Source organism: Phragmites australis, chromosome 4, assembly GCF_958298935.1.
Source record: "Phragmites australis chromosome 4, lpPhrAust1.1, whole genome shotgun sequence".
Classification (NCBI taxonomy): Eukaryota; Viridiplantae; Streptophyta; class Magnoliopsida; order Poales; family Poaceae; genus Phragmites; species Phragmites australis.
In genome coordinates this window covers 41422418-41438592 of record NC_084924.1, presented here as the reverse complement: position 1 = coordinate 41438592, position 16175 = coordinate 41422418, and the positions used below count along the sequence as shown (strand labels likewise).

Sequence of the window (16175 nt, the reverse complement as noted above, 5' to 3'; positions counted from 1 at the left end):
CGGGTCATAACTTGATCCATCACTAATGATATACTCATTAGTGACGGATCGTCCTATACCAGTTATTAGTGACGGGTCAACTTGTAATCCGTCACTAATGACCAACTCCAATCACTAATGACGGTATTTGCAAATATTTTTATTTTCGTTTTATTTTTCTTTTATTTTTTATTACCTCAGAAGCACTAGAATAGAAACCATTGTACATTTCTTCTCAAGTTTAATGTAAAAGGTGTGGCGGCTATGGATACAAACGTGTGTTCTGAAAACAGTGCAGAAACTTCCGGGGGCGAGAACTCAATCTTCCAAGCTATTTTTGGCCTTGAAATTTTTTTCTAACCCAACAAAGTGGAGAGAAATGGATGTAACTTTTTTTAGATATCTATAGAGTCAAAAAACGTCAAAATCATAGTTCGTATACAAAAGTTATACCTGTTTTACTGAATGCACTCCAGGTCATCTATCAAATTATAGCACTCGACCAAATTTAGCAAAATTAGTCATTAGTGATGGGTCATGGTTATAACGTGTTACTAATGACCTTCAGCAAAGAAGGTTAAAAGGATAAAATATCCAGTTTCTATCATAACTACGCGATAGCAGAGGATAGAGGTGGTAATGTGGCTATACACGCGAGGAGGAGGTCACGTGTTCGATTCCCATGGAATGCAAACTTGAAAAAAAATGTGAAAAAAGCATAGCTTGTGAAGCATATGGGATGAGCTTACGTTGAGATGGCTTAGGTGAAAAAATATATATTTTTGACTTTTTTATGTCTAAAAAATACGAAAAATATTCATCGGTCATCAGTGACAGATCAAAATTACAAACCCGTCACTAATGTTTAGTGACTAAACATTAGTGAACCATCACTAATGACCTTATTAGTGACGCGATAAGGGTGACGGGTACGGACTCATCACTAATACTGGTTATTATCCGTCACTAATAGTTTTTTTTCGCGTAGTGATCTTCCTCGAGTCCGGCCACCGAATGAGCTCGAATCCTCCCTCCATCGTGAGCTACCAGTCGATTCCTTTCGCTCTTAGCTCCATCTCCCTTCTGCGCTGCTCCTTGACCCGTTCTTGGTGTGGATCCACAGCTAGATGAGGCCCAGTCAGAGTCCCTCCCCACCGGTCACCATCGGCACCACCGAGCACCTCAACGTCGACCAGCGGCTCTGGACCATCTCCGCCCATTCTACAGTCGTGAAGAGATCCACCATGGCCCCAGTAAGCTAGAGCGCAAACCCTCTTGGCCCTGTCCCGTCATCGGCATGGTCTTCCCCGGAGTCGAGCGTCGCCGTGCCTTCGAGCTCACCGTCGACCGAGCCCCGGTCACGCCCAGCTCCTGCAGAGCCCGCAAAAGAGTTTACCTTCATGCCCCGCAACTTCCTGTGTCGCTCACCAACCACGTCACCCATCGGCTCGCCGTCGGCTTGTGCAGGCAGAGCTGCCATGGGCGTGCTCAGGCTCTGTGCGACCGACAAGTGGGCCTCGCGCACCAGTTGACTAAGTCAAGGTGAAGCTAGGGCCCATAGTCATGGCAGGGGCTGGTTGTTTGTGGGTAGAAATCGCTTTAGTGTCTTTAGGACCCCACGAGCTGCAGCATGGCGTCCAGGTGCTAACAAGCGAGCCTAGGTGCTAGCGTAGCTGTGGGCGTTAGCGTGGCACGCCAAGCTCGCCACGCTAGGCGAAACCATCCTGAAAAACTAGCTTAGTGGGTTAATTAAATGATATTGAAAAGGTAAAGGTGCTAAATACCTGAATTGTTAGGTGTGGGTGTGAAGTAGACGAAGCACAATAGTAAGGAAGTCATCTAGACTTATTCCTATAATAATATAGTATTAGAGATATCTAACTACGTTACAAACTATGTCTGAAGAGTTTTTATAGATAGCTCTAATTTTATTAGAAATATTTAATTTTTTACCACTCTAACGAAGTGATAATTCATACCTGAGTCTGACAAATAGAGCGCCCTAATTCTATAAACTATAAGTCAAATGACAAATTTATCACTTTTACCAAATAATAGAATGGTAAAAAATCAAATGCACCTACTCACGGGATCTGAGACAGGAAAAGGCGCCAAGAAACTTGAGTTGGACTCAACCGGCCGCTGGACGGTATCACCAACGCACCAAAATGTGGTTAGCTCGCGGACCAACATGATTCCTCGCCACCTTCCCACCACCAACCCTGAAAACGCCACCCGAGGAGGCAAACCCCGGCCGGAGCAGATCTCCCCCTTAAGACGCAGGCAAAGCGCCACCCGCCAGCAACCCCCACCCCACCTCTCAGATCTCTCTGTCCCTCGCCCTCCCTCCCCAAACCCTCGCTCCCCTCCGTCGTCAGCGGCGCCCGACGAGAGCGATGGCGGCCTGGCCCGCCGCGCCCGTGCTCCTAGTCATCCTCGCCCTCGCGGCGGCCGGCGGCGTGGCGGCCGACGGCTCCGACCACCGGTACAAGGCCGGCGAGCCCGTCCCGCTCTACGCCAACAAGGTCGGCCCCTTCCACAACCCCAGGTGAGGCCTTGCCCCTCAGATCCCTCTGTGGACGAATGGTTCGTGGGCAGTGGGGAGGGGCCGGATCCGTCAGATTCGTGGGGTGCGGATTGTTCCCGCCCGATCTCGGGTAGGAATGATTCGGGTAGGGTTTGCGTCGGTTTGGTCAACCCAAGTGATATTCGAGATCTAGGAGAGGAAGGTTGGAGCTGTGGTAGCAATCGCATGGAGCTGCGATTGATTCAGTAAACTTAGGACCTTCTCGTAGGGTTTTATTTTGGTTGCCCGAAGGTATTGGGCTTGTATAGGATTTAGTGCCAATTGTCCGGTTTATGGATGGAGTGCGATTAACTTTTTTTTTCTTGAACTGTGAATCTGTTGCCGTTAGGAGGTGGATATGTTTATAAGGAAGATTATTTTTACTTCAGACATTATATTTACAGAGCTGTAATTCTTATGCCGTGGTCCTTTTCCTTGCAGCGAGACATATCGGTACTTTGACCTGCCGTTCTGCTCTCCTGGTCAGTTTGTGTTAATTTTAAGTCTTCTGGTCATTACTCACCTAACAACGAATGCTTTCTCAAATTGTGGTTGGCTAATATACTGTATCCGCTGCAGAGAAAGTGAAGGAGAAGAGTGAAGCCCTTGGCGAGGTCCTCAATGGGGATCGGTTGGTTGATGCACCTTACAAGCTTGATTTCCGCGTTGACCAGGACACCAAGCCGGTTTGCTCAAAGGAGCTCACCAAGGAGGATGTGGTCAAGTTCCGAAATGCAGTAGCTAAGGACTACTACTTCCAGATGTACTATGATGATCTTCCACTATGGGGATTCATTGGCAAAGTGGATAAAGGAGGCAAGGCAGACCCAAGCGAGTGGAAGTACTACTTATATAGGCATATCATCTTCGATATCCTTTACAACAATGATCGGGTGATCGAGATCAATGTGCACACTGATCAGAGTGCATTGATTGACCTTACGGAGGATAAGGAGGTCAAGGTGGACTTCTTTTACTCAGCCAAGTGGAAGGAGACACCAACACCATTTGAGAAGAGGATGGAGAAGTATTCCAGCTCCTCCAATTTGCCACACCACCTGGAAGTTCATTGGTTCTCTATTATAAACTCTTGTGTTACAGTCCTCCTTCTCACAGGGTTCCTGGCAACAATCCTCATGCGAGTACTGAAGAATGATTTTGTCAAGTAAGGGTATCACATCTTTATTTGTCTGTGAATATGAATAATTTCATTCTCACTGGAAATAACCATCCTAGATGTGCTGGAAAATTTCTTACTTCCTTTTAAGCAATACTGCATTAGGATTTGTTTTGTTCTTGGTGCTTATGGGAGGTCATGTACTGTGGGTTTGCATTTGTGGGGACAATCTGAATAACCACAGTCTCTTCTGCATTTTTTTGTTCAATTCATTATGCTAACCTCATGGATGGTACATCCAATCAAATATTGCTTGTTTCATCTTTGTATGTTATGGACTGGAGAAATTGCTTTCCCTATATCATAGGTAGAACAAAAATCCTAATGGCTGTACATTGTTCTGCAAGTTCAATTTGTATATGTTTTGGTAAGATTGGGTGCAGTGTGGAAGGAGTACATTTGGGTGGGACTGATTTCATCTTAGATTCTTTGTTGAGAATGCTTCTGCAAATTAGTATCTTTGTGTCACTTCTACCAAAATGCAACATATGAATTAACATTTACATTAGTTATACCTACGCTTTGTGTTTTTGAATGATGTTCTGTAGTGGAGAATGCAGGTCAATGCATGATTAAAAAGTAATTGTTTGGTTTGCGACGCTGACTCATCAAGAAAGTGTATTGAACCTATCTCTTCATGGGCATATTTAGATTTTTGACCAGTATAAATCATGTTATTTAGCGATAGTTTAACTGTGCTATCCTTGAATTTGGTCTTGTATTTAATGCAAGACAAGTATGAGCATAATTTTTTTGGCTGCGTATACTTATATATGTTTATTTAAAACTGTATTTTCATTTGAAGGTATGCCCATGATGAGGAAGCAGCTGACGACCAAGAAGAGTCTGGATGGAAGTATATCCATGGTGATGTCTTCCGTTTCCCTAAGAATAAGTCGTTATTTTCAGCTGCTCTAGGCACAGGAACTCAACTATTTGCCCTGTAAGTGCTTGTGGCTATGGTTTGTTTCCTATTTACGATATTTTACAGAACTGGAATTATTCCTGCAACTAATTCTTTTGGCATGAGATATCTAACAATCTTTTATGTGGACCGCTGCAGCACAACCTTTATATTCCTGCTTGCACTTGTTGGAGTATTCTACCCTTACAACCGTGGTGCATTGTTTACTGCATTGGTTGTTATCTATGCACTCACTTCAGGAATTGCTGGGTACATTGCTACCTCTTTCTATTGTCAGCTGGAGGGGACAAACTGGGTATGTATTGCCTTATATTGTATGGGATAACAAATTCAAATGCACTTTACTGTTATAGTAGTAATGCTGCCATTTTATGTTCATCTTTTCAGGTGAGGAACTTGCTATTGACAGGGTGCCTGTTTTGTGGACCTCTCTTCCTGACATTCTGCTTCTTGAACACTGTTGCTATTGCTTATAGTGCAACAGCAGCATTGCCCTTTGGCACTATCTGCGTTATTGTGCTCATCTGGACCTTAGTCACATTTCCTTTGCTAGTTTTGGGAGGTATTGCTGGTAAAAACAGCAAAAGTGAATTCCAAGCTCCTTGCCGTACCACAAAATACCCCAGGGAGATTCCTCCACTTCCCTGGTACCGGAGAACTATTCCACAGATGGCTATGGCTGGGTTTTTGCCTTTCAGTGCCATATACATTGAGCTCTACTACATTTTTGCTAGTGTTTGGGGTCACAAGATTTACACCATTTACAGCATTCTCTTTATAGTCTTTATCATCCTACTTATTGTCACTGCCTTCATCACTGTTGCACTGACATACTTCCAGCTTGCTACTGAAGACCATGAGTGGTGGTGGAGGTACATTTATTTTCCTCTTTATCTTACTTTTGAATGCATACTTACGGGGGTGTAGTGTTCCTCTCCAAAGAAATGAAAAATAACTTGAAAAGGAAAAATTGATTAATTGAATATCAATCATCTCCTACTAATCTACTATACCACTAACCTGCTTCAAATTTTCTACATTTAGTTGAGAGCCTGGAAGCACTACTATTATGCTGTTATGTTGCTTAATGGCATTTGTTATTACACTTATATACAATGAAAAATTCCTATTATTATTATTACACTGGTAACAATGAAAAATTCCATTGTTAAGTATAACTGCTATGGTGTATGGCATCTTTTTTTGGTGGTTTATCTTCTTTTACCATCTTACCAATAGGCTTCTTGGCCTAGCTTTTTCCCTCCCAAATTTTTTCACGGGTGAGTTTAGCAAGTCTCATGTTAGTAAACTCTACAACATAGAATTATAACATATATATTCTGATGACATAGGAGGTCAGTTGCTGAAATCTATTGCAGCACTACATTCAAGTGTGTATTTGCAAAACATAGAACGGTTGCTCAACAATTGCCTGTCTACCCCTTTTTTTCCATTTGGGGACTCAGTCAAATGATGTGCTGATTTTTTATTTAAATTTTTCTGCATTTACTAATACAGGTCGTTCCTATGCGGAGGGTCAACCGGATTTTTCGTCTATGGCTATTGCCTCTACTACTACCATGCACGATCCGATATGTCTGGCTTCATGCAGACATCTTTCTTCTTTGGCTACATGGCCTGCATCTGCTATGCATTCTTCTTGATGCTCGGGATGGTGGGTTTCCAAGCTGCCTTGTTCTTTGTCCGTCACATATACAAATCCATCAAGTGTGAGTGAGCTGTCGTTGGAAGATGAAGAGCAGCAGAGTTGTACTCCTTTTTGGTGCCACTGAGAAGCCCCAATATAGAAAAGGTTAGCTCTCGCATGCAACATGAGCAGCTAGAGATCGCCATGCTTCAGGTTAGGCCATTATTTATAGGTACAGGTAATGAACCTATAAATTTGTTCTGTTTATGTGATTGCTGTGAAAAAAAATCGTCATTTCCTTTGTCCTATGTATTATCCCCTAGTGACGTCCAGACAGTATAACTTCGTCGGAACCATGACATGCCTGAATATCTGTGTAAGACCGTGCTATGTTCTGTCATATATTCTCTAAAGCATAATAATAGAAGTGCAGTGGGGCAAGTCCATTTATACGTGTATCCGTTGCTTTCTTGTTGTTCGTGGTCAAATGTGGAAATGGTGCAGCCATTTTTTCTATTCAATGTTATTTGCATGACCTCGTGGTAGTGCCGGCCGATTGCGTGTTTACGACCTGATACAGCTGTTTGTCCTTAAAGAGGCCATGGACGCAAATACGCACTTCATGTTAAAATGGTCGTGTTCTGCCAGGTCCATCTGGTTTTCTCCTTCGTGCTCCGTCAGTACTAGTGGCAGAGTGCGGATTTTTGTGTTGGGTAGGTACTTCAATTTTTCATTTGACCGCAAAATCAATATATATTAAAAAGTTTCGAGAAGCACAATACAAATGTATTAAAAATATATCATAATATTATAAATTGAATATATAAGCTAAAATTTTGCAAAAATTACAATATAAATTGATTAAATATGAAATAAAGGTCTTACATAAATAGGAGATTGTAATACTACCATAAAAGTCTTAATTATATCATCTTGTTTACTTTGAAGAAAATATTCAGCTCAATAATAGTTCAAAGTTTGGCATAAATCACATAATTTAATTTCTAAAATTCTACTAATTAAGTATCGTGTGAATAATCTAAATAATAAAGAAAAATAATAATACTAATATTTGTTAAACAAATATTAAAACAACTAACAAGATATCAATTCCATAACTAATTCTCTATGGTGCAATGTATCTCCTAGAGCTACTTAGAGCAACTCCAACAGCATATCTATATTTTACCATCCATATCTCCATATAGATTGCCATCTATAAAGATTCCTCCTCCATAATACTTCACTCCAACAACACATCTATATTTCATCCTTTATATTCTCTCTCCTATTTTTTAATAGTATTCTATAACTAACAATATATTCGTAACGACTATATTTTTGTAACGGTTATATTTCTAACGGCTATTTCTCCAACGACTATTTTTTCAATGATTATTTTTCCAACGGTTATTTTAACAACAGTTATTTTTTCAGATCTATATATGCAAGTCCATTTGCCATTCTTGAGCTGTGTCTCATCTCCCAGTTCTCTCTGTGTCCTCTCCCACATATCTTTGTCTCCTCTCCAACATCGCAATGAGGTGTCGCAATATCGTTAAGCAATTCTCATGGATTCGTTGTCGACCTCATCCGACTACGATGAACTCATTGTTGCTACAGCATTCCAAGTGCACGATGAAGATCAGCGTTTGAATATTCGACGCCATGGCGGTTCCGTGTCAGGACATAGAGTAATTCATCGCGGCAGAGAAGCCGGACATGCGAGACTATACCAAGACTACTTTTCAGAGGATCCCACCTACGACCCGGCTATCTTTTGGCGCAGGTTTGTAATTAGTGAATATGTTTTTGTTCGCCCTTATTTTTTATCCTCTTGTCTCATTTTATTATTATTTCTGCGCAGATTTAGAATGGCTCGTTCTCTGTTTCTTCGTATAGTACAATCTGTAATAGAGCATGATAGCTATTTCATGCAGAAAAGAAATAGTGCTGGGATTCTTGGGTTATCTTCTTTGCAGAAGATTACCGTTGCATTTCGCATGCTAGCTTATGGAGTACCAGCGGATGCTACAGATTAATTTATTCGGATTGGAGAAAGTACTGCTATAGAGAGTCTTAAAAGGTTTGTACAAGCTGTTGTGGAAGTATTTGGTGATGAGTATCTGAGATCTCCAAATAATATTGATACTGCTAGGTTACTAGAAATGGGAGAAGCAAGAGGTTTTTGCGGTATGCTAGGGAGCATAGATTGCATGCATTGGAAGTGGAAGAATTGCCCTGCAGCATGGCAAGGAATGTATACCCGCTATGTGCATGAGCCCATAATTATTTTGGAAGCTGTTGCTTCACAAGATCTTTGGATTTGGCACGCTTTTTTTGGTTTACCGGAGTCTCACAATGATATTAATGTTCTTCACCGTTCCCCTCTATTTGCAAAGCTAGCCGAAGGACAAGCTCCAGAAGTGAATTACACCATCAATGATCACAACTATACAATGGGCTATTACTTGGCAGATGGCATATATCCACCATGGGCAACTTTCGTGAAGACAATAACATCTCCGCAAGGGAATAAGAAAAAACTTTTCTCGCAAGCTCAAGAAGGTGCTAGGAAGGATGTCGAACGAGCATTTAGAGTTCTACAGGCTCGTTTTGCTATTGTTCGTGGACCAGCAAGGTTTTGGGATCAAGAGACACTCGGACAAATCATGACAGCTTGTGTCATCATGCATAACATGATAATTGAAGATGAGCGGGAAGACTTTGATTACAATCATGAGCCGGAAGACTTCCATTACGATCATGAGGGAGAAAGGGTGACAATTTCTGATGAGCACTCCCCTGAGCTGTCTCAGTTTATGGAGTTTATTAAGAGCAATCATAATATTAGGGATCGACAAGCTCATTCTCAGCTTCAAGATGATCTAGTCGAGCACCTATGGTAACTATATGCAGAGTCATAGTTCTTATAGTGTAAGCATCTGCAACAATGTAATCAGAACCTATCAAGTAGTGTTTTCATTATGGAGGAATGCAGTGTTTCAAATTATGTATGATAATGTATGCAGTTCTTTCTAAATTAATGTACAGCGTATGATTTGGTAGATTAAAATCTTTCATGGTTAGCTGTTTGCCTGTTTGTACTTTATACAGCGTGAAGAACAATGCTCAGAAGTGAAAATAAAGGAATTGGAAGTGAAAATGCTCAGCCTCTTGATGATCCTGTAAAAAACTGCTAAAACAGGGACGATCCATTTCTGCTCAGGCTTCTGAAACATAAGAATATCATCCAGATTAAAGATTTCTCCAGCTGCAGTCAGCTGAAAGTTGGCTTTGTTCAGAAAAGGAGCAACTGTTAGTGGTTGAAGGGATTGTAGATAGATAAATAAATCTGCACAACATCTGATGACTAGAACAGATAATAGATAAGCAAATGAGAGATATGCCAGGAAAAAAGAAGGAATTAGGCCAGCAATGCAAGGGAAGACAATAATTATCAGCACGAACATGGAATGAGCAAAAAGTCATAAACATGACTGCACGATCACTTTGTAATACTTAAGTGTTCACGACCTTAGGTAACTGCTAAATCAATTGCATATTAAAATATACAGTCAGATTAGAATATGAAAACTCAATTAGATAGAATACTTCATAAATAGTCCACACAACTTATAGTTCGCACAACAAATAGTTCATACCACAATGCAAATAGCACAACTAAAAAACATAATAGTCTCAACCCAATGCGTTGTATCGTCGAGCAATGATCTCACCCTGCAAGCTCATGTAATATTGTTGTTGTGGCCCACTCATACCACTAATGTCCATGCTCATAATCCTCTCTTCATCATGCTTTCTCTGTTGATTTAGCTTTTGTTGTTCTAGTGCTACCTTCTTTCTTTCTATTTCCTGTTTACTTTCTTCAAGTGCAATCATCTTTTCTTCCATTGCAAGTGCTCTCTCATAACGAGCACCTTTATTGGCCTCTTTCTTGTCTTCCCTCTCAATCTTTTTTGACCATACTTTATCCAATGCTAACATGATAGCACTACCATCTGAAGAGGCAGAACTTTTACCTCGCCGTAATCGTTCTTTCTCGTCCTTCTTACCAATTGGTCTTCTTAATGGATCATGTTCAGGAGTACAAGCCTCAACTTCATCATCGTTTGAGGTCGTACCTGGAGATGAAGTACCCGGACTTGCATTGGAGGCCGTCTTTTGTTTTTTCTGAGATAATCTAGAAGTCCACTTTGGATGGTGCTCTAAGATTCTCCAGCAATGCAATAATCCAAATGATCTCCCTTTAGTATCTTCCGCCTGGTACAAAATACATGCCTGAACAATCTGCAAGTGAAGATGTCTTATTACATTTGCACACAACATATGAAGCTACAATATATAAAGCTGCAAGAAAATTAAAGAGATAGATGCATACCCTGTCTTGCGCTGTCATACCGCTTTGTCTTCTATTCTGAATCCGGTCATAACATCCATAAAACTTGTTAACTTGTTCTTGAATAGTACCCAACGGTTGGCAAAAGAATTTTGATTGCGCACCGATTCAAATTGCTTGTTTTGCTCATAGTAATGATGAATCCTAGTCCAGTAAGATTCACGACTTTATTCGTTCCCGATTGCTGCATCCAAACTGGTATTTAGCCATGCTTGTACCAACAAGTCGTCCTCTTGCTCAGTGAAATTTTTTGATCTCTTGTTGGTGGGTCTTGAGGAGACGATAGGTTCTTCAATGTATGATTGTTGCTCTCCAATTGGGCTAAAATTTTGACTATCCTCCCAACTTACGCCATCGATTCCACCACTCAACAAGTTACAATAAAATCCATCCGCCATTGTAGCACCTTGCTTTAACATTAGAGAGAAAGTATGCATATTTATTACATCACATTCTTAATGAACTGAATAGGGAATGTATGGCACAATATTTACAAAAATATATAGAGTAGCTAAACACAGTACTATACATTCATGGAGTATTCAGAGACTTGAATTTCAGAGCACAGAAAAGAAAGTACATTTGCTATCTTAGATAGTATGCAGGCAACTTGTTTCTTTTTTTTTTCAGGAAGCAGCTATCATTGATATAGGGAAAGAGAAATCATTCGTTGTCTGAAATTCGTTTTGGCAATATTGCTCCATCTGACGGGGAGACAGAATGAACGGAATATTGCTACTATTGGCAATGTACATTAACCTTTTTCCTACGAAATTTCAACACTGCTCAGTCCAAAGCGCATCAACTGGAAGTCTAGTTTCCCTGTTCAAATGCATTACCCCAAACGGCAAGACAAATCTGAACAATGAACATATGAAAAATTAACCTAGAAGGAAAACAAAAACAGAGGAAGAAACCGCATCCCGGCAATTTGCTAACCTTGCTGGAGAGAAGAAACACACGAATTGGTTTGATTCTGGCATCAAGTGGCCAGATCTGGGGAGGGGAAGGACCGAAGGAGTGGGAGTTTGATGGGGGCCGAACCTGTAGGAGAAATCACCGGCGGATGGGGCGGCAACGGCGTGCCCGTAGCAGGAGAAAGCTCGCGGGGGCTCACGGGCAGACGCCGGAGCTTCTGGTCCTCTGCTGGATGTGCGTTCTTCCACCTGTCGCTCTCCTCTCGTGACGAGGTGGAATGGGTAGCTGGTCGACGGGGAAGGGGAGGGAGGAAGGGGAGGAAGGCGGGAGTGAAGCGGCGGTTGCTCGATGGCGGCCGGGAGCACACGTTACATTTGGTGTGCGGTGAGGGTGATTTGGAGGGTCTGGTAAAATGGCGTGTGTGACATCGCGTCCGTTGGAGCGTGATTTTTACGTAGCTCACGCTATTTTGGCTACGGAGGGTGTGATAACGTGGCTCTTGGAGTTGCTCTTAGTCAGTGCTGCAGTCACTTCTCTTTCTCTTTTCTCTTTTTTTTTTAGATAAAGATTAAAGCTAGTACTTGATTTTTTAGAAAAAATAAATCAATTAGCAACTTATGGTTTAGCTCTTGATAAATTTTATCAATCATACTAAAATATATCCTCTTCTATAATAATAATCAACTATTGTACTAGATAAATTGAAACTCACGGTATTGTAATTTTGAAAATTATAAAAATTACCATCAACATTGAACCTATAAGATTAATTAAAGCTCACAATATTACAATATTAAACCTTAAATATCTATGATGATTGAGTGACTATACTCGTAGTCTCACGCTCTCGTCCCTACATATACTTACAAATGGGCCAGATCTCTAGGTAGCTCGAGGCCTACTGAACTACCCACTGAATCCGGCTACGATCAGTACACCATGTCTTCGAAAATGCGTTGCGTGCATTTGAACGAAACGATATTTCCAATCTTCACCCCATCGCGTGGTCGACGCAGCTGCCGGTTGGCAAAGCGCATTTCTGGCAAGAAAACGACTAGCATGAAAAGCGATAATCGTGCGACATAGTGGCGACATCACGTTCATCGTTCTACGATTATACTTTTCTAGCTGATGTGGTGTCAGTAGAATTAAGGTGCCGAGCGCTACTGGTATGCTTAGGCGGAAGTTCTTGTCTCGGGGCCTCGTGGACGGCAACGGATAAGCTAACATACTGTCACTGGATTTCCAGAGTGCACGCCATATACTATGGTTCTTTCCTGAGGCAGCGCGGGGCCGCGGGCACGGATGGCATGAACTTGGCCGGTCCCTCTCAAGTCACTACACACCAAAGCTGCCGATGGCAAGCTCTTGGCCTCCCTCTTCCTGTCTTAGGCTATCAGGCTACCATTTATTTCCCACATCAACATGACATCAATCAAGGAGGTGACGCGGCTAAAAATTAATCCAAGAGGGAAACCAACAGGTGAGGCCACTAACCCTACCTTAAGCAGTTGAAGTTAACTCGAGCTCGCAGTTATATTGCATCAAGGAAAAAATAAGGGCTTAAGGGTGCAGCGCTAGACCATTTTGTATGGAATTGCTATATATTATGCGCATGATTCTTAGGATAAAAATCATTGATTTTCTGATCTTACAAGGAGATTCCTGCTTTGCCCATGACGAGGAATGTGAAATTAATAATTATAAATTTACCATAAATATAATATATGCATAATGGGTATCCATCACACGCGTGTTATTAATCCGATATAGTAGTTTTTACAACCAGCTATAGTAGTGTATGACTATATAAGAAGGGGAATGGAGTTTGTCCAAGGGAGAGTCAATCAGGAATATTCTCTCCAAGAGGCCAATTTGATCCCAAGCAAGTCGAGACAAAAATCTGAAGCACAAAGTAAGCTTAGTAAGGTGGCAACTATCAACACTCAACGAAGATCCGTCGCAACATCCTACTACGTATAAGGGATTCATCTGACTAGGACTTCAGGACATAGAACACAGGAGATTTTTCCTAGAGCCTTAGGATTAGATCCACACGCCCTGTCGGGGGATGTTCCCTAACAATAAATCTAGGGTGTACTGAACGTTGTGCACGTTGATCGACATTTCTTGTGGTTGGATCAATTGGACGCAAGAACGTGAGGATTTATCCAAGTTTAGACCTCCCGTGAGATAATAGCCATATTTCCTGTGTATTTTCTTATAGATTGGATGAACTTGTTACATAATCATCTCTCTCCTCAGTCTCCCCTTTCACCTTTATATAACAAGGAAAAAAGAGAACGTTACAAACAGATAGGGCCAAGCCTTGTAGCCGGTTTATTCTTGATGATAGCAGACCTAGTCCTAGCTCATCATGAAGTGGGTATGCACGCCCGACCTGCTCTGGTCATCCTATAGGTCTTGCCCCGTCCATCGAACATTGTCATGCTCGATGACAAGGCCATCCCATAGCATTAAATGCTATAGGACGGGTCACTCTACCTCCACATCCGCTCATGACCTTGCTTGCCAAAAGGAGGTGCCTAGGGAAGGAAAAAAACTTGAGTGGATGACATTAAATGTAATCTGATTGGTTAGGTAAGTACGTGCCCTGCGACCTGTTGATCGTAGGATCTTATACTTCGACCAGGGGGCTAGTCGACAGAGTTCCATCCTAGTCGTGAGGTGAGGTTGTGGTCTTCAGGATATTCGTCCGTCGAATGACAGTCGGCAGTGTGGCCCGCCTGGTGGGGCACCCCCTTACCTATTACACCGACACGTATCCTCGATCGTGTCTCACTCCGCCTCTGAGTTTCCTCGCCCATAGCCCACTTCCGTTCTAGCCATCGAAGCATCCTCCTCTGGCATCTGATGGCGCGCATTGGCAATGAACCCGCCTTCCCAGAATCCAAGTGTGATGTAGTGAGGTTGAAGCAAATGTACAACGCCGGCCTCCTCACCCGTCGCCTATCTTTTGGGTACTGCTCCAGGGAGAGCATGCCTGCTCCCTGTCAAGGGGAGATTGTGATGTTCACCTCCTTCTTGGCCGGTCTCATGTCACCCTTCTCTGAGTCCTTTACCACCATCATCTCCTTTTATAACATCTACCACCTCCACCTCAATCCCAACATCATTCTCATGTTGAGCATATTTGCTCATTCATGTGAGGATTTTGTCAAGATCGAACCGTGCCTAGATCTCTTCTAGTTCTTTTATATATACCGATCAATGACTAGACTAGTCACTAAAAGCTGCGGTTTCCTCCTTTGCAATGGCGCAATGGACTCCTACATCGAGGTGGGCCTCAAGTCATCACGAACGGGTTGGAGGGAGAAGTGGTTCTACCATTTATCAGACAACTCCTTGGACAACATCCGCATGCTGAGTGCACCGGTGCATGTCATCAACAGTTGGGGGAGCACCCTCACAACAACCCCATAGCTGTTGACCCTCGCCAAACGGATCAGCCAACTTAGAGAGGCCAGAGTTAAAAGGTCGGATGTCTTCCGCGACTTCATCAAGCACCGGTTGTGCCCCTTGCGTTAGAGAGCACATCAGACATTCCATTACGCCCGGCCTGACGACGTCACTCAGGAGAGTTCCTTAGGTAATACCGCAGACATTCTCCTGGTGTTTTTTGTTAGGTGTGCGACCTCTAAGTTATCCCCCTTTTTATCTAGAGTTTACAGACGAGGTCATCCACTTGCGACTCTAGAACCTTATGTTGGTTGCCCCGATAAAATACGGTCCTCTTGCTGACGCCCCTCCGTTGTGCGAACTTCCCTTGTAAGAAAGAGCATGACTTAGGAGGGTAAGTTTGGTATTTCCCAAAATTCCTACCCCAAGCCTTCTCGTGGGTTAGTGTTTCATGGTTTGCGTCATTATAGGGTCTTCCTGAGGTTGATATCTTGCGCCCGATAATCGATGAGGTCAAGGAGGTCCTTGAGGCCGCCTCAGGGAGAGAGGCTCGCCAAGACACACATCCTAGTGCCCAATCAATCTCTGCCTCCCCTAGTACTGGCCCCATCAACAATCAACCTGGTCGTGGTACTGATTCATCTGGTCATGGTGATGACCAGGCTGCTTGGAGTCAACCATTGACCCTGGGTGGAGGTTTTACGAGCAGTGTCGATCAACAGAGGAGCGACCAACCTTGCACCAAACCAGCCGGGGGCGCCCAGGCTGCTGCTCGTCAAGCCTCAGGGCGAGAGGTGAAGAGGTCGATGGTGGATCTGGCTTCCCTAGAAATGTCCAAATGCGCCCATGAGATGCCGACCATTGGTAGATCTCTGGCAGCTACGACATCCCCTTCACCTGATCTTAGAAGCATCGCCAGGACGAGCGTTGTGCTCACCACTCTGACCATGCGGTAAGCTCTCCGATTAGGCCTAGACACTTCGCGTCTTCCCTTGACTCTGCAATTTGCTATCACTACAGGTCCTTGACCCCCTCAAAAACTTTGTCCGTAACTCCTCCTTCACCGCCCCTGGCTGGATGCCTCAGCCATCGGGACAATTGCGACCCTTACGCCAGGATCAC

At 42.9% G+C, this 16175-nt stretch overlaps 1 protein-coding gene across 1 annotated transcript; it reads left to right on the top strand.

Moving 5' to 3' along the window:
- The first annotated feature begins 2190 nt into the window (after nt 1-2190).
- LOC133916566 (transmembrane 9 superfamily member 3-like) lies at nt 2191-6753 on the top strand. The gene is made up of 7 exons (XM_062360295.1): nt 2191-2527; nt 2987-3027; nt 3125-3710; nt 4528-4665; nt 4786-4942; nt 5035-5519; nt 6166-6753. The coding sequence occupies exons 1-7, from the start codon at nt 2376-2378 to the stop codon at nt 6383-6385; spliced, it is 1779 nt and encodes a 592-aa protein (XP_062216279.1). The 5' UTR covers nt 2191-2375; the 3' UTR covers nt 6386-6753.
- Nucleotides 6754-16175: the final 9422 nt, after the last annotated feature.

Bases quoted from the DNA above. Each gene is read 5' to 3' on its own strand.
- LOC133916566 (XM_062360295.1), top strand. From the start codon at position 2,376: ATGGCGGCCTGGCCCGCCGCGCCCGTGCTCCTAGTCATCCTCGCCCTC. The intron at 2,528-2,986 runs GTGAGGCCTTGC...TTTTCCTTGCAG, and splicing joins GGCCCCTTCCACAACCCCAG to CGAGACATATCGGTACTTTG. The intron at 4,666-4,785 runs GTAAGTGCTTGT...GGACCGCTGCAG, and splicing joins GGAACTCAACTATTTGCCCT to CACAACCTTTATATTCCTGC.